Genomic DNA, 17360 nt, shown 5'->3' with positions numbered 1-17360 from the left:
AGGTTATTTAACTTCATTCTTTCTTCATTCATAACAGTGGCAAAGACAAGACCTCTGCTGAGCGCAAGAATCAAAATATATACATGCGCATTATACAATATTGCATGAAATGTGCCACATTTTATGCGCAATGTTGCAAGCATCCACTTTCGTCACCACGGTTTCTGTGTACAGGGAACTAATTTTAGCCTTTGCTTTTCTTAATTGTGCAGGCAGCGAGTTTTCAAGTCTAAATTGGGGCTCAAAGCACCGAAGCTACTCCTAGGCTATGAAGTACACTGTAGTGGAGGGCAATAAAATAATTTAAACAACTTTCCACATACACCAAAACTCCATTTGCGGGCTGGTTTTCCTAGTTTTTCGCCTCAATCTGCAGCCACAATAGCACAATGCCCGGGCCACCATACCACTGTGGCAGGTCGGTTAGCCCTGGTCATTTTCCTCCGCTAAATGCGCCCAACAGCCAATGGCATCACTGCTAGTGCACCTACTGCAAAGTGCATGCCTCTGAGGGTAAGAAGCCCGTTCCTAGTCACAGTGTCCACAGTTCACACATTTAATCACTGCTCTGCCTAATGCAGCTCCATTACAGACTTCCATATAGCATGCAGTCCTTTGCTACCAGCTCTTCACCATCCATTAGTTGTCTGCTCCAAGATGGAGAGCTGTCCCAACTGCTCAAATCCTTTGCGAGCCTAATTTCCCCTTTGTGCCGCCACCACAGCTATGTATCAAAGTTTGCTGCTTTCCTTGGCTCTTCATCCTGTGCCTCAATACCCCAAAGAACCAAGTTTACAGTCCACGCCATTGTGTATACCCCATCCCTCCTGTAAGCACCCCTTCAAATAAGGTCAAACCTTCGAATAACCTTTTTTTTTTTTTTTCAACAATTCATGAAGTGAATTGCAGTGATAAGTATCCATATCGGTTTGTCATTGTGGTATAAAGTAACTAAATGCATGCTGCAATATCATGCCCAAGCTTCAGTGGTTTTCATATTTCAGGACGCTCTGCAACTCCGCAACAATTTTCAAATTTTAATGCCCGGTCCAAATTATGTGAATACCCTGTGTATACACATGCGTATACACATGTAATAAGTGAAACAAACTCAACTTCTCTTCACACAGCATCCCCAATTGTTATGCAGGATTCTCACTACTCCAGATTTCCTATGTTGCGTCCAATCTGCTCAAATGGGAACATGCATCCTAAAAATGTGACACAGTAGTGCTTTTTACAGATTAAAAATAATAAAAGTTCCCTGCATGCTTTGTCAGCAACTTTTGGCACAAAATCACTTAGCAAAAAATTACATTTTTTTTTCAAGCCTGCCAACCCGTAAGCTTGGTTTTATTCCAACGGAAACAAAAACCCAATACTTACCCAATCCTTAAAGATGAATCCCAAAATGCCTGCCGTCATCTCCAACAGCAACAAGATCGCTAAAAATATGGCGTACTGGAAAGAAAAAGAATCATTCAAACAAACCCCTAAAACTTCACAGTAATGCACTGCTCATGTGTCCAGAACTTTATGATAGTCATGTCAAAATGGCACTTGGAGGCAATCTCAACATCTGCCACATTAGAACGGGACGTTAGTGTGCTTATTTGTGCACATACACACACAAGCACCCACTCTATAAATTACTGCAGCGGCATCAATAATCTGAGTTCAATAAAAAACAGAACAAAAAAAAATAATCAAGCAGCACTGCTGTCTGCTAATAATATCGAACGCATAACCAAGCAACTTTGAAATCTTTTTTTGCAACTAGTTTGCAAAACAAAAAAAGTCAAGCACAAGCGAGCAGCATTTACCAGACATCAGAGGGCCCAAGTAGGTGGGTAAAACATTTCTCCATCCCGGAACAAAAATTTTAAAACGGTAAAGTGTGTTAACTGCACTCAAAATTTCAACCTCTTGAAAACCTTATTTTCGTAGTCTGTCTAAAAAGACTTCAGCATATGCAATATGACAGCTGAAATACTTGTACTATGGCAAGTTCAAGTTCAAGTTCAAGTTTAATTGATTGATTGTAGGGTTTAACGCGCCGACGCAACGCAGGCGATGAGGCGCGCCGTAGTGGAGGGCTCCGGATCAATTTTGACCACCTGGGGATCTTTAACGTGCGCCGAAATCTCGTACACACGGGCATTTTTGCTTTTCGCCTCCATCAGAAAAGCGGCCGCCGCAGCCGGGAATCGAACCCGCGACCTCGTGCTCAGCAGCGCATCAAGTTCAAGTTTATTTTCCAACATTACAGTGTTGGGGGTCCACCAGGCGAAAAAGCGGTCAGTGACCACTTGAAGGGTGCCTGGCAGCCCGTAAACACAGCAGCTGTCTGGCAAAGGTAAAAAGCATACACATGCTAATATATACGTGAAATTAACAGATATATACAGATGCATAAGTGTACATGCAACAACAATGCATAAGTGCACATACTCGTAGATAATATTAATCATGACATACATTAAGTAACAATAGAAAAAAATGCATAGACACAATAAACACAATTTTGAAATATAACAGAACCAGCTATACCTTATCCAAGGCATGCGACACTTCACTGTGCGAAAGAAAAAGAAACCAGTACAAACAATAAAAGCCTATACAAATGCACAAAAGTTAGACCAATAACTATCTGGCCACAAAATATTTTCGCCAAAATAATTGGCCATCAAAAATCGATGATTTTGAAACAAATTGAGAAGAGTGCGGCCATTACGGCCAAGCTGAAGTGACGCTGCAATCGGCCCAGCTGGCGACCGCAAGCGGCTGGCCTGCCGGAGCAAACCTGCGCACAGCGCTTCGCCCTTGCAGCAGCCCTAGGAGATAAGCACCCGGCCCGCTGCATTGTCATTTCCGCTTCATGGCTGTTTACGCGTTTCGCCGCAAGATGCAGCTTCACCTGTGACGGAGCTATTCTAAACATTTATAACTGATTAACAACATATTTCATGGAGCTACCAGTCATGTCCCAGTTGGTTTGGTGGTACGTTACTGTACATTCACAGTAAATTTGGCCAAGGAGGAATTTGAGTGCAGTTGGCCTTTAAACGGAACTAGAATACGGCACAACAAGCCAACAGAAAGGATGCCATATCAAAGGATGCCATATCGCGTGATGCAAGCACATATTTTGTATCACCACAAGGCTCCTTCGGTTTCCTCCGACCCCCCCCCCACCCCACCTCAAGGAAGTTTTCCCCAGAACAAAAGCCCCCAAATGGTGAAGTGCATTCTTAAACCAAACTAGAACATCACATCACAAGCTGACAGAAAGGATAGGATATCACATATAGCACAGAGAAAGCCTAGTTCTGCGTTTTCCTCAATGCCCTGGTGTTGCAATGCGCACTGGTTTCCAATTAGTCGAGCACGTTTTGTAACCTGAAGTGGCTTTGTGGAAAGGTTTGTTTCATTTCAGCGTATCAGAAAGTGATACACCATGGTTGCACAAAGGATGTAAGTGCAACCCTGTACACCTACCATGTAAGTGTACAGGGTTTGCTGCTACAAATGGCAAAAGGAAAGAATACTGCCTTCAGGCTAGCCACATATGAATTTAAACAACTACCCCATTTTTTACTCTTTCCAGCCCATTATCAACACAAAACTGAGATCATTACTAGAGATTATTTTTAAAAACAGCTAAAAAAAAAGACACCTGTAAGCACAAGACATAAATCTCAGTATAAAGCTCCCAATTTACCCTGTAACTGATCTGAATTACTGCTACACTTAAAAATAAAGGTAAGGAGTCGGGGAATGATTGTAGACTTTTCAGATAAGCTCGAGGCATTTCAATAGGCTTACAAAAAAAAAAGAACTCCCAACAAATTTTACAACTTAGAAAACCACCTTTCAATGTCAAGAAGTATCTCAAAGTACAAGAAGCATCTCAACATACAAGTATCAAATTACTTGAAATGCAACCTATGAGAGCACTTAAAGTAGACAAACTTGATGCTCATTAAGAAACAACACACACCCCAACTCCCGCACACTTCATGAATCGTTACAAGTGTCACGAATGATGCACCTGATTCTCGTACTGCATAAAGATGTTTGACTCAGTTTTCCCGCCATGAAAGGTGCAAGATGACAGTACTGAACAAATTCAGGCCAAAATTAATGTATCTCACAATCGTAGTCATTGGCAGACTAATGCCACTGTCAACAGCTCAATGACCATTAGGATCGCCAGCATGGCAGGATACAAAGCACACGGGCCTCGTTTCCAACACAGAAGCAAAACTAGCAAATCTCGACAGCCCCCGAGTGCGCACATGTGCTTGGACAGGAAGGAGAGTGAAAGGAGCCGCTCACAGCAGCGAGCAGGCAGGTATTTTCTCTCAGGGCCCCCACGCAGCCGGTGAAGCCAATGATGAAGGTGATGCCCCCGATGACGATCAACACAAAGGCCGGGTCAAGAGCAATGTTGGTGAGCCGGCTGAGGTTGTTGAAGATGTCCTTCTCAGTCCAGGCCCACACCCCGACCACCATGATGCTCAGGCCCATCAGCTGAAAACAGAACGCCCAACACACCCGACTGCAAACAAGTGCAATGGCACAGTGAAAAGACGGCGAAAAGGAAAGCACTTCACAGGTCGTAACAGGGGCGTTCAAAGAGCCTTTGTGGAAGCCAAGTGAAGCGAGGTCAGCTTTCTCGGCTTCCACAAGCAGTCTAATCAATAGTATGTGTTCTGGCTGTGACGTGTTGCGAGGCACTATACCGCCAGAACCCTGCAATGCCAGTCTTTAGACTCTTCAAATTAAGAGAAGCATAACAATCACTTCTGGAACAGGGAAGCACAGTGGCAGAATGGAGTGGGAGAGCTTTTTAGCGCCGCATTATGGTTCGTGGAGGGGCCATGAAGACGAAATGAAAGTTTGGTTGATTCAAAAGATTGCCTTGATAGAATAACTTTTAATGTAAACTTCACTCCGATAAGCTATATGATGAGGAGAACAGAGAATAGGCAGGTGACTCTCTAGCTACTTTTCCGCACTGAGCTGAAATTGCCTGAGGCCGACAAGATCCAACACAAAGTAAACACGGATTACTTGCAGAATGGCCTATTTGCGCCTAAATCTAGTGCATATTCTTTTGGCAGGAAAGAGTGGCAGGAAAAAACAGTGAAAGTTATGAACGAACACGTAAACATTGAAGCAGTTAGTGTGGCACTCAACTGTAATAAAAATACGGCAGGTATAGAAATCCAGTCACAAGCTAAGTTCGCACACTGGCACTTCAAAGGTATTACAGTGCCATCTATGAAAGCGGGCAATAAACAAGACAACCAAAAGGCTGTCTGAGAGATGGTAGCAGCCCTGGTCAACACACCATCTTTTTAGTTTTAAGGACCTGTCCTGGATATGTCATTGCTGATGTCAGGAAACATGATGCAGTGGGAGAATTAAAATTTTGGCTTAAATTGGTTAATTTCTTAGTCAATAAAGCATTGCCTGCTGCTGGACAAGTGCTGAGGGCACTACAAAATCCCAATCTTTTGAATGAAACAAGCTTGTTTCCATGGCCCCTTTAAGACCTCCAAGTTTTGCGTTAGTGATAGCTTCATACAGGCTTCCGTCAAGCAGTTTTTATAAGGGCGCGAAATCATGACTATGCACTCCGTTAGATAAAAGGGTATGTTTTGTCAAACATGCCCAACAGTATGTGCTTTTCACAACCGTCCGTAAAAATTCCTGGGAGATTCTGTATTATGGATACAACAGCAAGTATCACTTGCCCTTCTCAGTGAAAAGAATGTTAAGAATGTTACGCAAGAATGTGAAAAGAATGTTATGCAACTCAGGCTTTAGTCATGGGAAATATTTATTTTTTCTTCTATGTTGCCATCATCCAAACATATACAACGACACGCACGATTTCATTCACTGCACCTGGCATGCATGCATAATTAATAGGAACAGTCTGAAAATAGGCTTTTATGAGCTTGCATCGGCTGCCCCAAGGCTTTACTTCATTACTAAAACGCCATATAAAGCCGTCCTTCTACTGCTCTTCAGCGTTTATCGAGACTACTTTAAATAAACATTCTGCAGCAGTCTTACTTCTAACCGTGTAGCTAAAACTGTGGCCACAGCATTAACCCGCTGCCCCAATAAATTCAGCGAATCATAATGGGTGGCCTGCATGTAGCAGTTGGGCGTTTATTCCCCGCTACAGTTGATAAGAAAAGCTATGTAAACAGTCCGCGCAATGCCTACAGCAGATAAAGAACAATACCAGATAGAGCAATTGGTCACACGGGAAATTTCACACTTCCCTGTCTGAATCACGCGCAGTCGCAATACTTGACTTAACGCCTTGCTAAAAGTTGTATTTTCTTTCGCATCTTAAACAATACGGGTGAAGTGTTCACGTTTGTGCCCGATTCCACGCCGTGATAATACCAGGTTTTTCGTTGTTTTCTAGGTTACAAAGACGCGTTTGCTAAACATTTTGCTCTTCCGTTTCCACGGGCGAGACTTCTTGCAAGTTCGTAGACTATAGAATGGTACAGCAGCAGCATGCAGTAGAGAGATTAGCCGTCCAGTAAGCGGTGAGGAGAAAGCAGGCTTTCTGCAATACAGCCGTGGAGACCGAAACGATTTATCTCACTTATGAGTCACGAATACGCAAGCAAGCTGGAAACGAGAGGAAATGTGCAAATTTCCGGCGCTTAGCGCTTCACTAGAAGCACCTTTCCGGGGGATTGATTACACTGCCTTGTGAAATATCTAAGGTGTGGTAGTCCGCTCATGAGCCAAGTAGAATCAACAGGCCGACAAGTTTCCAGCAAGTGGAGATTCAAACAACGCAAACTTTTTTTTCTTTTCTTTTTTTTTTTCTGCATCTAGATTACGCGCAAGTGCCAACTTTGCATAGTAATTCCTCAATTTACCAATGGTGGGAGCAGCGAGCGCTACCAGTGCAAGAGGCACTGGCGCTACTGACCCCTAGGCCTACAACGGGCAGCACACTCGATTAATTGACATCACCGAGGCTTAATGACTTCTAGAGGCCGCCACAGCTACTTCCAGTAAGCTGCTCAGCCGCACTTGACACAAGCGGGCAGCGAAGCCAGTCAGAAGAGACGCGTGTTTAGCGAGGATGGAAGTGGCTGGGTCACTGAACGCGGCTGTCAAGTCCGTTTTCGTGGGGACTACGTCGACTACGTTGTCAGATGCACTCACCCAAAAGATGACATTGAAGCCGAAGATGAGGTACTTGAGGCAACAGCTGATTTCACTTTTGTCGCGCCTGTGCTTTCGGACGGGCATTCTGTTACCGTAGCGCTCAACTTCCTCACCGTAAGGAGCCATTTTGTCCAGTAGTTCTCTTTCTCGTAGTTCTCCGGCTCTTCTGCTCATCGCTTCTTTTCTCGCTCCCACTCCCACGAAAGCCATAGGCCGCAGCCCATGATGATGATGATTAAAGGCCTCCCCTTTGAATCGGGGTGACGGCGTGCGCCATCTAGCCTATCTTAGTATGAATTTAAAAATAGTCCCCCAACTCGGATTTCTTTTTAATTCTGCCCCGCCGCTACCCCTGGCTGGGATGTTATTTTATCGACTTCCCTGCTTTTTTTTCACCAATACTCTAGCCGCTGCTTAGTAATACCAGAGTCCTTCAATGCTGTAATACCTACTGCTGACCAGTGAATGCTTCCAAATCCTCCCTGTTCTGTGGCTTCCATGCGAAAGCCCAGTGCTTCAGGAAGTAGGACTTAACGCACTACCTTTATTGTTGTCATAAAAGTTCGGATCTCTTTTTTGCTTGCTTTGTAGATTCCCAACGATCCCTTCTTTTCCATCCTCTCTTTCCACATGAGCGTCTCTGTTTCCTTAACTTGCTTTTTAACTGCCCCCCCCCCCCCCCCCTTGTTTATTTGCCCCGCCATTGGGTGTCCACACTTTTAAGGTACAGGTACCTGTGCACTCTGGCTGCCCAGTTCTTCTCAAAAACCGTACTTTTTCTAATTTACGTATAAATGGATTGATTATGAAATATTCTCTTATTTACCTCTGCTCAAATAAAACTGTTATATACCTTAAATGCTGCTGTGTTCATGCAGGTGTAACATTCTTCAATGGTGTTGTGTGGGGTGCATTAAGCTCAGTACTAATAAACTTAAAACCAGGGCAAGTGAAGTTTCCCCTATTGTTTCAGTGTGTCCAAAATATTTATAAATTTTTGTAAGCATTCTAACTGTCTACCAATACTTTGGGGGTAACTCAACTAAGCTCAACCTTTTTCCCCATGCCTTTATTATTGTTGTGCTCTACCAACACATTCCCAGCTGGAACATGCCTGCTGAATTTAGGGCCCGAACCATTCTTTTGCTATTTGACACGATTGCAGCTGTATGAAACATTGCTTTTGTTTAGTTTTAGCCTATGATTTCCAACAGGCCACTTAACTACTGTCAAAACCATTAATTGCTATTTATAACAAACAGTATTCTAACATTTTACATAAAACATTTGGTTGAATTACCTCACTTGACGTTTTTGTTATACACAGCCAGCCTGTCATATTTATCTAGGTATGAAGGACATGTACACAACAAATGCCTTACTGCAATACATTCACAAGCCCGTCTTACAGCAAATCAGCAGTGACAGAAGCAACACGTTTTGGCTTTCCAGCAGAGCTTTGGTGTCAACAAAAAAGGAATCTTTCTTGGCTTCTCTGCAGAGCTTTGCACTCAAGCAAAAAGAGCACTTGGTTGTTTGGCTTTCCTGCAGGACTGTAGTGTAGTGCTAGAAGGCATCACTTGCTTATTTGGCATTTTTTCTGTGTATTGTGCCAAGAAACCCTTGTGTTTTGTTAGGAAAAGGAACTTCACACCACAGACTGTGCAGAGAAAGTAGAGCTACTCACTGACTTTTTTCACAGCCACGGAAGTTTGGTAGAATCACTTGTCATTGACAAACACCATGTTTGCTTTCTGTCTGAAGGTGTGAATCTTGGAGAGTTGATTTATATTTTGGGGAAAAATACAGCAACAATAACAGTACTGAAGTACAAGGAAAGGTAGGTGCTGTGATGAACAGTGTCCATGTGTTCGCAGCTTTTTTGTCCAGTTTCTTTCCCGTGTTTTTTCATGAAGACTTGCTACAGTGCCTGATCAAGCCTGTTTTTGTGTAGCAAAAATGTCAACAGCGAAGCACGGATCAATGCTCACATGCTGCCCATTGACACCAAAGCAGAAGTACGTTCATTAGAGTCATTTTATTGTTGAAGCCTTCCACGATACATACAGCTTTCAGCTGTACTGCAATATTCACAAACTAGGTGTCCTTGGTTCCAGTTCCTGCACAAGGTATTAAGTACTATCAGGAGAGGGTAATGTCAAGCTGTACAAGAACCATTTCCTTGTAGATGTGCTCCATAAACTGTTTTTCAGGCTTGTTAGCTTAAAAAATAGTTTCAGTGCCCTTTTTTTTTTTTTTTAAGCTAATTACCACCACCAGAGATTGTGCTTTCTAGCAGTTGAGCTCTGCTGGGTATGCATTGTTGCAAACAAAATATGGGACACTGTATTATGGCCCTTACGACTAAGCATAGTCACTTAATCAATTAGCCGCAACAGTTTTTTACACAGCACAGAGTTAAAAAGCAAAAGAACATGAAATATCTCCTTGCAATTAGAAACTTTTACTGTTCACCCCCCTCACAGAGCAGACAATTACCAGCTGTGAACACAAGTATTAACCTCAAGTTGAATTCCACAGGGTGCTCTGGATGGGTACATCGATGTCACAGTCAATCAGAATTCGTGAATCCACTGTAAGCCTTCGAGAGAAGCTCTCACCATTACTGGCCATCCAACTGAGTGGGCATGAAAGTATTGTTGTTGGTTGTGTTGACTTCCAAGCCAAACACGAGTAAACAAAAAACTAGCGTACCAAAATACATAATCAGAACAGATGCAGGATGAAGTTTTGTTGACTAACCGGGTTGAAGCCAGAAGGCAGTGGGGCAAAGGTTAGGGAAATAAAATCCATGCGGTAATTGTGAAGGAAGTTATGAGACGCTGCCAGACGATTAGCTGGTGAGGAGGGAGGGCTATCCTATCTATCCCTTGCTACCTATTTACTATAATTGAGCAGATAACAACCTTTTATTAAACTTGCTAGCTGGCAGTTCCACGAACCCTATGTAGAAAATTTCAAGGTAGACAAAACGTTGTTTCCTGTGCATTCAATAATGGCTGCCTAGAGATTGCTTAACATTCGCAGCTCATTTGAGGTCTTGCCTATCATGAAAGCACAATAGTATTATTCGAAGCAACAAATTCGAAAAACATAGATGAACAACAAGAGTCACTTGTTTACCTTGAGCACACCAAACTTGAAAGCACTATTTAACACAAGTGTCAAGCTTGGCACAAACGGCGATCTTATCAAGGCTTGACTTCTCCCGAACTTGCACATTTGGAGCTTGCGCCTCCTTGCACAGGAAGCCAGCCAGTGGGCGGTTGGTTTCAGCGATAGCTGAGCACCATGCTGCCCATGGGCGGGAGGCTCCTGGGCTCTCCCATTCACCAGGCCACCCACGAAAGTGGAGCTGGTGGAGCTGCGCTCCCTGCATGCAGCGTGCATGGATCATTTCCGCGGGGTAGTAAGGTTTCTTGCAGTGCCCCGCGAGAAAAATTGCAGAACAGGCTACATACGACGACGGATTGCGTTCGACGATGCCCTGCGCTACCTGACGATACTTGATTCGTGCACACACTGACGCCGCTGGCACTGCGTCGCTCGCGTTATCACGTCATCAAATTCGGCTACCTCGTTAGCCACGGCGCAAAGCGCTGGAAAACTGATCCGCACGTTTTACGCCAGAATCAAAATACAAGGCTTGGAATGCAAGTAGCGATCGGAACAAGTAGACAACAAATGCAGGAGCATAAAGCCGATGTCACGCGAACTGCAAGACAATATGACGCTAGCAACATATTTAACGGCAACAAAAGGAGCACGGAAAAAAGCGGGGCGAAGCAGCTTGCCAAATTAGGATGCGTTAGGCTTACCAAGACTAGCAGCAGCAAGTTCACGAAAAATGCTCAATAAATAATTGCAAACAATTCTCCCAACAAGAAGAGAGAGAGAGAGAGAATCAACTTTTATTTGCACCCGTCTAAAATGACGAGGGAGAGGGCATTAGCCTAGACCCCCGTTCACCCCCTAACCGTCGGCCGGAATCCCTTGGGATTCGGCGGCGGTCGGGGCCAGACCGATGACTTTGCATTGCTCTTCTGCTTTATGGTTGAGTAATAAGATCTCCCAGGATTCCACATTTCTGTTCGGGTCGTTATAGAAAGGGCATGTCCAGACCATGTGGGCTAGGTCCGCAATGTTATTGCAGTGAGTGCACTTAGAAGTAAAGACTTCCGGATGCCATTTGCTGTATAGTTGAGGGTTTGGAAACACCCCGGTTTGCAATTTCCTCCACATGACTTCCTCTTTTTTGCTGAGCTGTTTATCCGCCGCTGGATAGATCTTGCGACCGAGCTTATAATGAGAAATTATTTCTTGGAATGTCGTTAGTTCGTCACGTGAAGGAAGGGGTTCCTCGCGTGGAGGCGGTCAGTCAGCTGCGATCGACCGGTAAGTGAGGCCTCGGGCGGTCGCATGCGCCTTCTCGTTCCCCCGCAGACCCTGGTGGGCCGGGCACCATATCAGTGAAATTTGATCTGCTGATACTTGACCTTCTCTGAGAATTTTGGCGGCTGCAGCAGAGACCCTGCCCATATCATAATTCCTAATGGCTGCCTTAGAGTCACTAACAACCACCCTTGTACCGGTTTGTGCTATTGCTAGAGCAATAGCAACTTCTTCTGCCTCAGTTGCATTTGTGTTTTTGACGGTGCAGCACGAGACCGGGTATCCACTCTCACGAACTACTACCGCTGTGTGTGCAGTCTTGTTATTGTCGTATTCGGCAGCGTCCGTGTATAGCACATCAGACCTCCCTTCAAATTTGGCCTGCAAGGCGATAGCCCTATTTTTTCGTCTGCTTTTGTGAAATACCGGGTGCATGTTTTTAGGCAGCAGTATAATCATGAGTCTATTCCTAGTTGGTCTAGGTACGATATCAGTCTGCTTGGAACACTGAGACGGTTCGAATCCCAGGCGCTCCATGATGTTCCTTCCAGTTTTACTTCTCGAAAGTCTTTAATGCTGAGACACCGTGGCGGCTTCTATAAGCTCATCCAGAGTGTTTGATACACCTAGTCTTAGAAGCTTTACCGTCGGGGTGTTCGGAGGAAGACCTAGTGCGGTTTTGATCCCTTTCCTGAGTATGATTTCAATTTTATCTTTCTCTGTTTTACAAAGTTTGAGATAGGGTGCAACGAATACTATACGACTTATGACAAAAGCCTGAACCAATCTCAAGAGATTAGCCTCCCTCATCCCCACATGCTTGTTAGAAATGCGCTTAAGTAACCGGCACGTCTGGCTGGTACTCGCTTCAAGTCTCCTGATAGTTTCAGTGTTTTTGCCATTTGTTTGTATGCGCAGCCCTAGGACTCTAATAGTGTCTACGGTCGGAATGGCATTTCCATTCACTCGTAAAGCAATGTCGTAGCTCTTGGAAGGGGGACTGTTCCTTTTCCTCTTTGGAGATGGTAGAAAAAGAGCCTCTGATTTTTCTGCCGAGCATTTCAACCCGATCGGCTCAAGATATTTTTCTATTGTATCTATGGCCTTCTGAAGTGTACTTTCAATTTGGCCGTCGCTACCCCTGTTCACCCACAGCGTCAAGTCGTCCGCATATATGGTGTAATTCAGGTTTGTTATTTCGTCCAGCCGCCCTGGAAGCCCGATCATCGCTACATTAAACAAGGTCGGAGAGAGGACGGACCCTTGCGGTGTCCCTCTATTCCCCAATTTAATATTTTCGAGCGACAGTCCCCCCAAGCTGACGTTTGCAGTCCGATTGGAGAGAAAATCCCTTACGTAGTTATACGTCTTCACGCCTACGTTTAGCACGCTAAGGTTCTCGAGTATTGCTGCGTGTTTTACATTATCAAACGCTTTCGAGACGTCCAGACCCACAATTACCCTAGTATCAACAGTCTTTCTGTCGATAACCTGCTCTTTCAGCTACAGCATGACATCGCATACCGACAGGTGTGATCTGAAGCCTATCATAGTATCAGGATACAGGTTTTGATCTTCCATGAATCTATTCAGTCTAGTTTGGATTACGTGCTCCATCAATTTTCCAACACAAGATGTGATGGAAATTGGTCGGAGGTGCTCAAAGCTTAGCTTCTTCCCTGGCTTCGGAATCAAGACCAAGTTCGCAGATTTCCACTCTTGCGGTATCTCTCCCTTGTCCCAGCATTCTTGCATATACGTTGTTAGATTACTAATGGAGCAGTCGTCAAGATTCCTGAGCATCCTGTTGCTGATTTTATCCGGCCCAGCAGCCGTTTTGGTTCTGAGGCGGTTGATTTCAGCCCTCACTTCCACCACCGTGATGGGACTGTCCAAGTACGGGTTTTCCGAGCCCGCGTACTCAGGGAGACTCTCAACTCCAGCACAACTGAGGTATCGATCCCTAACCTCCGTTAGCAGTTTCTTCGTCGGACCTTCATATTTATACACGAGCTTAAGAAAAAAGCGCCGTGAGGCAGCCGCTGTGCAAGGCGATAAGGACGTAACGTTGCGCAGGCTTGCGGTTAGAGCCAAGGCCAGAATCCCACATGGAGCAACACACGCCGTCAATGCCTTCAAATGTGCAAAAAAAAAAAAATTGTGACGTCACAGGAAGTCACGTGACTAGTTTAGTTTGACGTCACTTCTGCGGGGCAGGAGCCACCGCGAGGGGGCTAGATCTCGTACCCCGCGCGGGGCACGAGACTTACCCTTTGGTTAACCTCCAGTCCCGACAGGATATCGGACTTTAAGCATAATACGGCATTAGAGAACGTGAGCGCCGGCACCATTACCCCTTTCCAGATGCCTCGCACTACCTCGTACTTATTGTATCCCCAAAGTGCTCTATGTTTCACTACTGCTGCATTTCGTCTCCCTTTCAGTTTGAGGTGTTCTTCATGGGCATTTAGGTAGCCTTTTCCTTCATTAAGCCAGATCCCCAAGTATTTGTACTTATTTACTAATGGTATGGCTTCTTGTGGAATTCTTATTGGTGCTGTATGAGCTTCCTCGTTGAACACCATGACTCCAGATTTCTGTGGGTTAAAATGTAGGCCTAGGTTCGTTGCCTCATCACCACAAATGTCGGCCAGTTTTTGAAGGTCTTCCGCATTATCTGCCAGCAACACTATATTGTCCGCGTACATCAATCCCGGAATCCGTTGCTCCACCAACTCTCCATTGCTTCGGTACGACGAGTCAAAGCCTAATCCACTCTCCTCCAATCGTCTTTCCATTCCTCTAATGTACAGTGTGAACAGCAATGGCGAAAGGGGGCACCCCTGTTTTAAACCTCTTCGAATGTACACGGGCTCTGTACGCCCTTCCCATGTAATATGCGCCTTGTTATCCTCATATATTGCCCTTAGCAGCCCCACAAATTCTGACCCAATCCCCTCTTCTTCCAGTATATGCCACAGCAATCCCCTATCTACGTTGTCATAGGCTCCCTTTATGTCCAGAAACAGTAGCCATGTTGGTCTGTCCTGTGCTGCCGAAATTTCGATGGTCTGGGTTATTACGAAAATATTGTCTTCTAAGCGTCGACCCGGCCTAAATCCATTTTGCAGTTCCCCTAAAATACCGTTACTTTCCACCCACTTCAACAACTCTACTTTGATGGCTTGTATAGCTAATCTATAGAGCACTGACGTGACTGTAATCGGCCTGTAAGAGCTCGCCTTGTCCTTCTCTCCCTTGCCTTTATAAATCAAACTCATTCTGCTTTCGCACCATTGCGTGGGAATCCTCTCGGATTTTATAGCGCGCTCGATGGCTCTATACAAGTGCGTCTTTCCCGCTGGTCCCAAATGGTTGATAATCTCTATTGGGATACCATCCGGTCCTGTTGCCGTACTTTTGGGAACACTGTGTTCTGCCTTTTTCCAATCCAAAAATTCGATATAAAATTTTTTATCTGTCGCTCTTCTATTGGCCACATGTGTCCGGGTAGCCGATATCTCGCGTGTTTGGCCGAAAGTATTTGCTATGACTCCATGTAGGTATTTTAAGGCGCTGTCCCCCAGGAGAACGTTACCGTCCCCGTGCTGTATCTGAGTCTGCACCCCTTTAGTCGTCGTTCCCAATGCTTTTAAATGATTCCAGAATTTTCGGGGGGAACTCTTATCCTTCTTGCGTATACCTGATACCCATTTCTCACTCGCAGTTTTAATCTTTGCTTGTACTAGTTTTTGCACCTCAAATTTCTTTTCCCGGTACCGGCTCCACCGTAACTGCACCTCTTCATCCTGATATCCCAGTTGTTTTGCCTTTCTGTGCAATCTAGAAGCCCGTTGTCGCTCTTCAATAGCCAGTTTAATTTCCTTGTCCCACCAGCTTCGTGGTTTCCTTTTACCCCTCCAGCGGTTTTGTTTCCTTACTTTGTATATTTCCTTCTGTATACAACTCATAACCTCATCATATTCCCACACCTTCGTTGGCTGGGCCTCTAATTCTCTTTCGATGCTATTGACGATGTCTGCTATCTGCTTTTCGCTCAATTTCGGGAGCCCAACCTCCGGTGTTTCCTGCCTAGCCCCTCCACCGTCAAATTTCAGGATTATACACCTGTGGTCGCTGCCCAGGCTGTTTTCTCCTTCTTCATCTATCATCATTTGGTTCAACCGCTCGTACGTGTGCTCTAATACCAGGCCATAGTCTATGCAAGACTGTCTATTGCCGCTTTGCCACGTTATCTGCCCGTCGCATTTATGCTCCTGGTTAACTATTACCAGTTGCTGCTCTTCACACATATCTAGAACCATTGCGCCGTTATAGTCCGTATATCCATCTAGATCCTCAATGTGGGAATTTAAGTCGCCTACCATGGAGGAAAGAAGGTCGCCTACTAATATCACCTCGCCGGATTCTTTAAATTTCTTTATGTCCTTCCTGAGGCAGTCCACCCACTCTTTATTTTGTTCTCTGGTGTCATTCCCTGTCCACAGATAGGCCACTCCCAACCGTGTCTTTTTTTCCACCCACCGTTCCACAAACCCATAAGTGCACCTTACAGCCCTGATTCTCCCTTTGCCAATTCCCTCCTCGCCTAATCAACATGCCCACGCCCCCACCTTTCCTCTCTCCCGCTGCCCTGTTGCACCCCACCCATACGTAGTCATCCATCACTGGTGGCTCCACCATATCTCTCAGGTGGGTTTCAGTCAGGGCGTACACATCAATTTCTTCTTTCTCGAGTTGGGTTTGTATCTCAATCCATTTTTCCTGCTTGCGGCCGCCTTGCATGTTTATATAACTAATTTTAGTTCCACGGTTTATTTTCCTTTTCTTTGCTTTACGTCTCCGCCGCCGTGCATCAGTGCCCCCTCCTTCCTGCCTTTCTCTGCCGCCTCCACTCAGTCTGCCTTCTTCTTGAACGTTCGGGGCCCCCCTAAAAAAGCCACTGCGCGGGCTGCCAGTCGGTGCCCTACAGGCTCAGCTAGACGGCCACTGAAGTGTGTGCCGTCGAACACAAACACCCCGTTGCGGCCTGCACGGACCAGATCCCGGTTCAGGTTGACCACCTCAAACTTTGTTCTACTCAGGGTCCAAAGCTCCCTGTTTGCCGCAACCACCGCCCTTTCTACGTGGACCCCTTGTTTCTGCACCTCCGGCACCGTGCAAACCGCAATCTGCACATCCTCCGAGACCGCCCCACAGAACAGGGAGGACCGCCCTCAGCTCGGTGACCCCCTTCGCAATCTGCTTTGCGAACCCTCCCCCGCGTCCCTGCAACACATCGTTCACACCCCCCATTATCACTACCAAGCTGCGATCCTCCATTCTATCCCACAGTTGCCCCTTTGCTTGTTGCATTACTTCCCCGACTCTTTTTCCGGGAAGCTTACTAACCTTGACGCGTTCGTCGTCTCCCACCCTCCCCTTAATCACCTCTCCCACCCTGCCCATGTTGGAGTCGCCGACAACGATGACTTGGCGTCTCCTCTCGCCTTTAACCGGCACTTTTGCAGGTGTTCGGGGTCTACTGTGGTTGACCACGGCAACAAATGACCTGGCTGGCGACCTCCCTGTTCTGTGGCCGGCTGACGACCCATAGAGTTTCATACTAATTTTCATTAGTATGAAACTCTATGACTCTATGTCGCTACCCACCCAAAGCAAAACCAGCGCTGGCAGCGCCTCGCCCGGCGCCGCTCGCCCACGTGTTTTTG

At 45.6% G+C, this 17360-nt stretch overlaps 1 protein-coding gene, 1 long non-coding RNA gene and 1 pseudogene across 3 annotated transcripts in view; all 3 read right to left on the bottom strand.

Moving 5' to 3' along the window:
* The window catches only part of Tsp26a (Tetraspanin 26A), a 53422-nt gene that overhangs the window by 33982 nt on the left and 2080 nt on the right, over nucleotides 1–17360 (bottom strand). The window contains exons 2-4 of one of the 2 annotated variants that reach the window (XM_077672469.1): nucleotides 7213–7356; nucleotides 4339–4533; nucleotides 1387–1461 (exon numbers count right to left, since the gene is read on the bottom strand). In XM_077672469.1, the coding sequence (XP_077528595.1) occupies nucleotides 1387–1461; nucleotides 4339–4533; nucleotides 7213–7341 (399 nt within the window). In that variant the 5' untranslated portion in view covers nucleotides 7342–7356. Of the gene's footprint in view, nucleotides 1–1386; nucleotides 1462–4338; nucleotides 4534–7212; nucleotides 7417–17360 lie in introns of those variants that run through there. The other variant, XM_077672468.1, reaches the window with a different exon arrangement.
* LOC144140998 (uncharacterized) lies at nucleotides 9235–10493 on the bottom strand. The gene is made up of 2 exons (XR_013316414.1): nucleotides 10360–10493; nucleotides 9235–9335 (listed from the first exon to the last, which is right to left on the bottom strand). It is a non-coding gene; the product is annotated as an uncharacterized LOC144140998 (long non-coding RNA).
* Nucleotides 11123–13245, bottom strand: LOC144140997 (uncharacterized; annotated as a pseudogene).

Source organism: Haemaphysalis longicornis, unplaced genomic scaffold, assembly GCF_048455015.1.
Source record: "Haemaphysalis longicornis isolate Haplotype H1 unplaced genomic scaffold, Haemaphysalis longicornis Haplotype H1 scaffold_58, whole genome shotgun sequence".
Taxonomy (NCBI): Eukaryota; Metazoa; Arthropoda; class Arachnida; order Ixodida; family Ixodidae; genus Haemaphysalis; species Haemaphysalis longicornis.
Note: the sequence above shows the minus strand (reverse complement) of the source record. Positions and strands in the feature narration are given on the sequence as shown.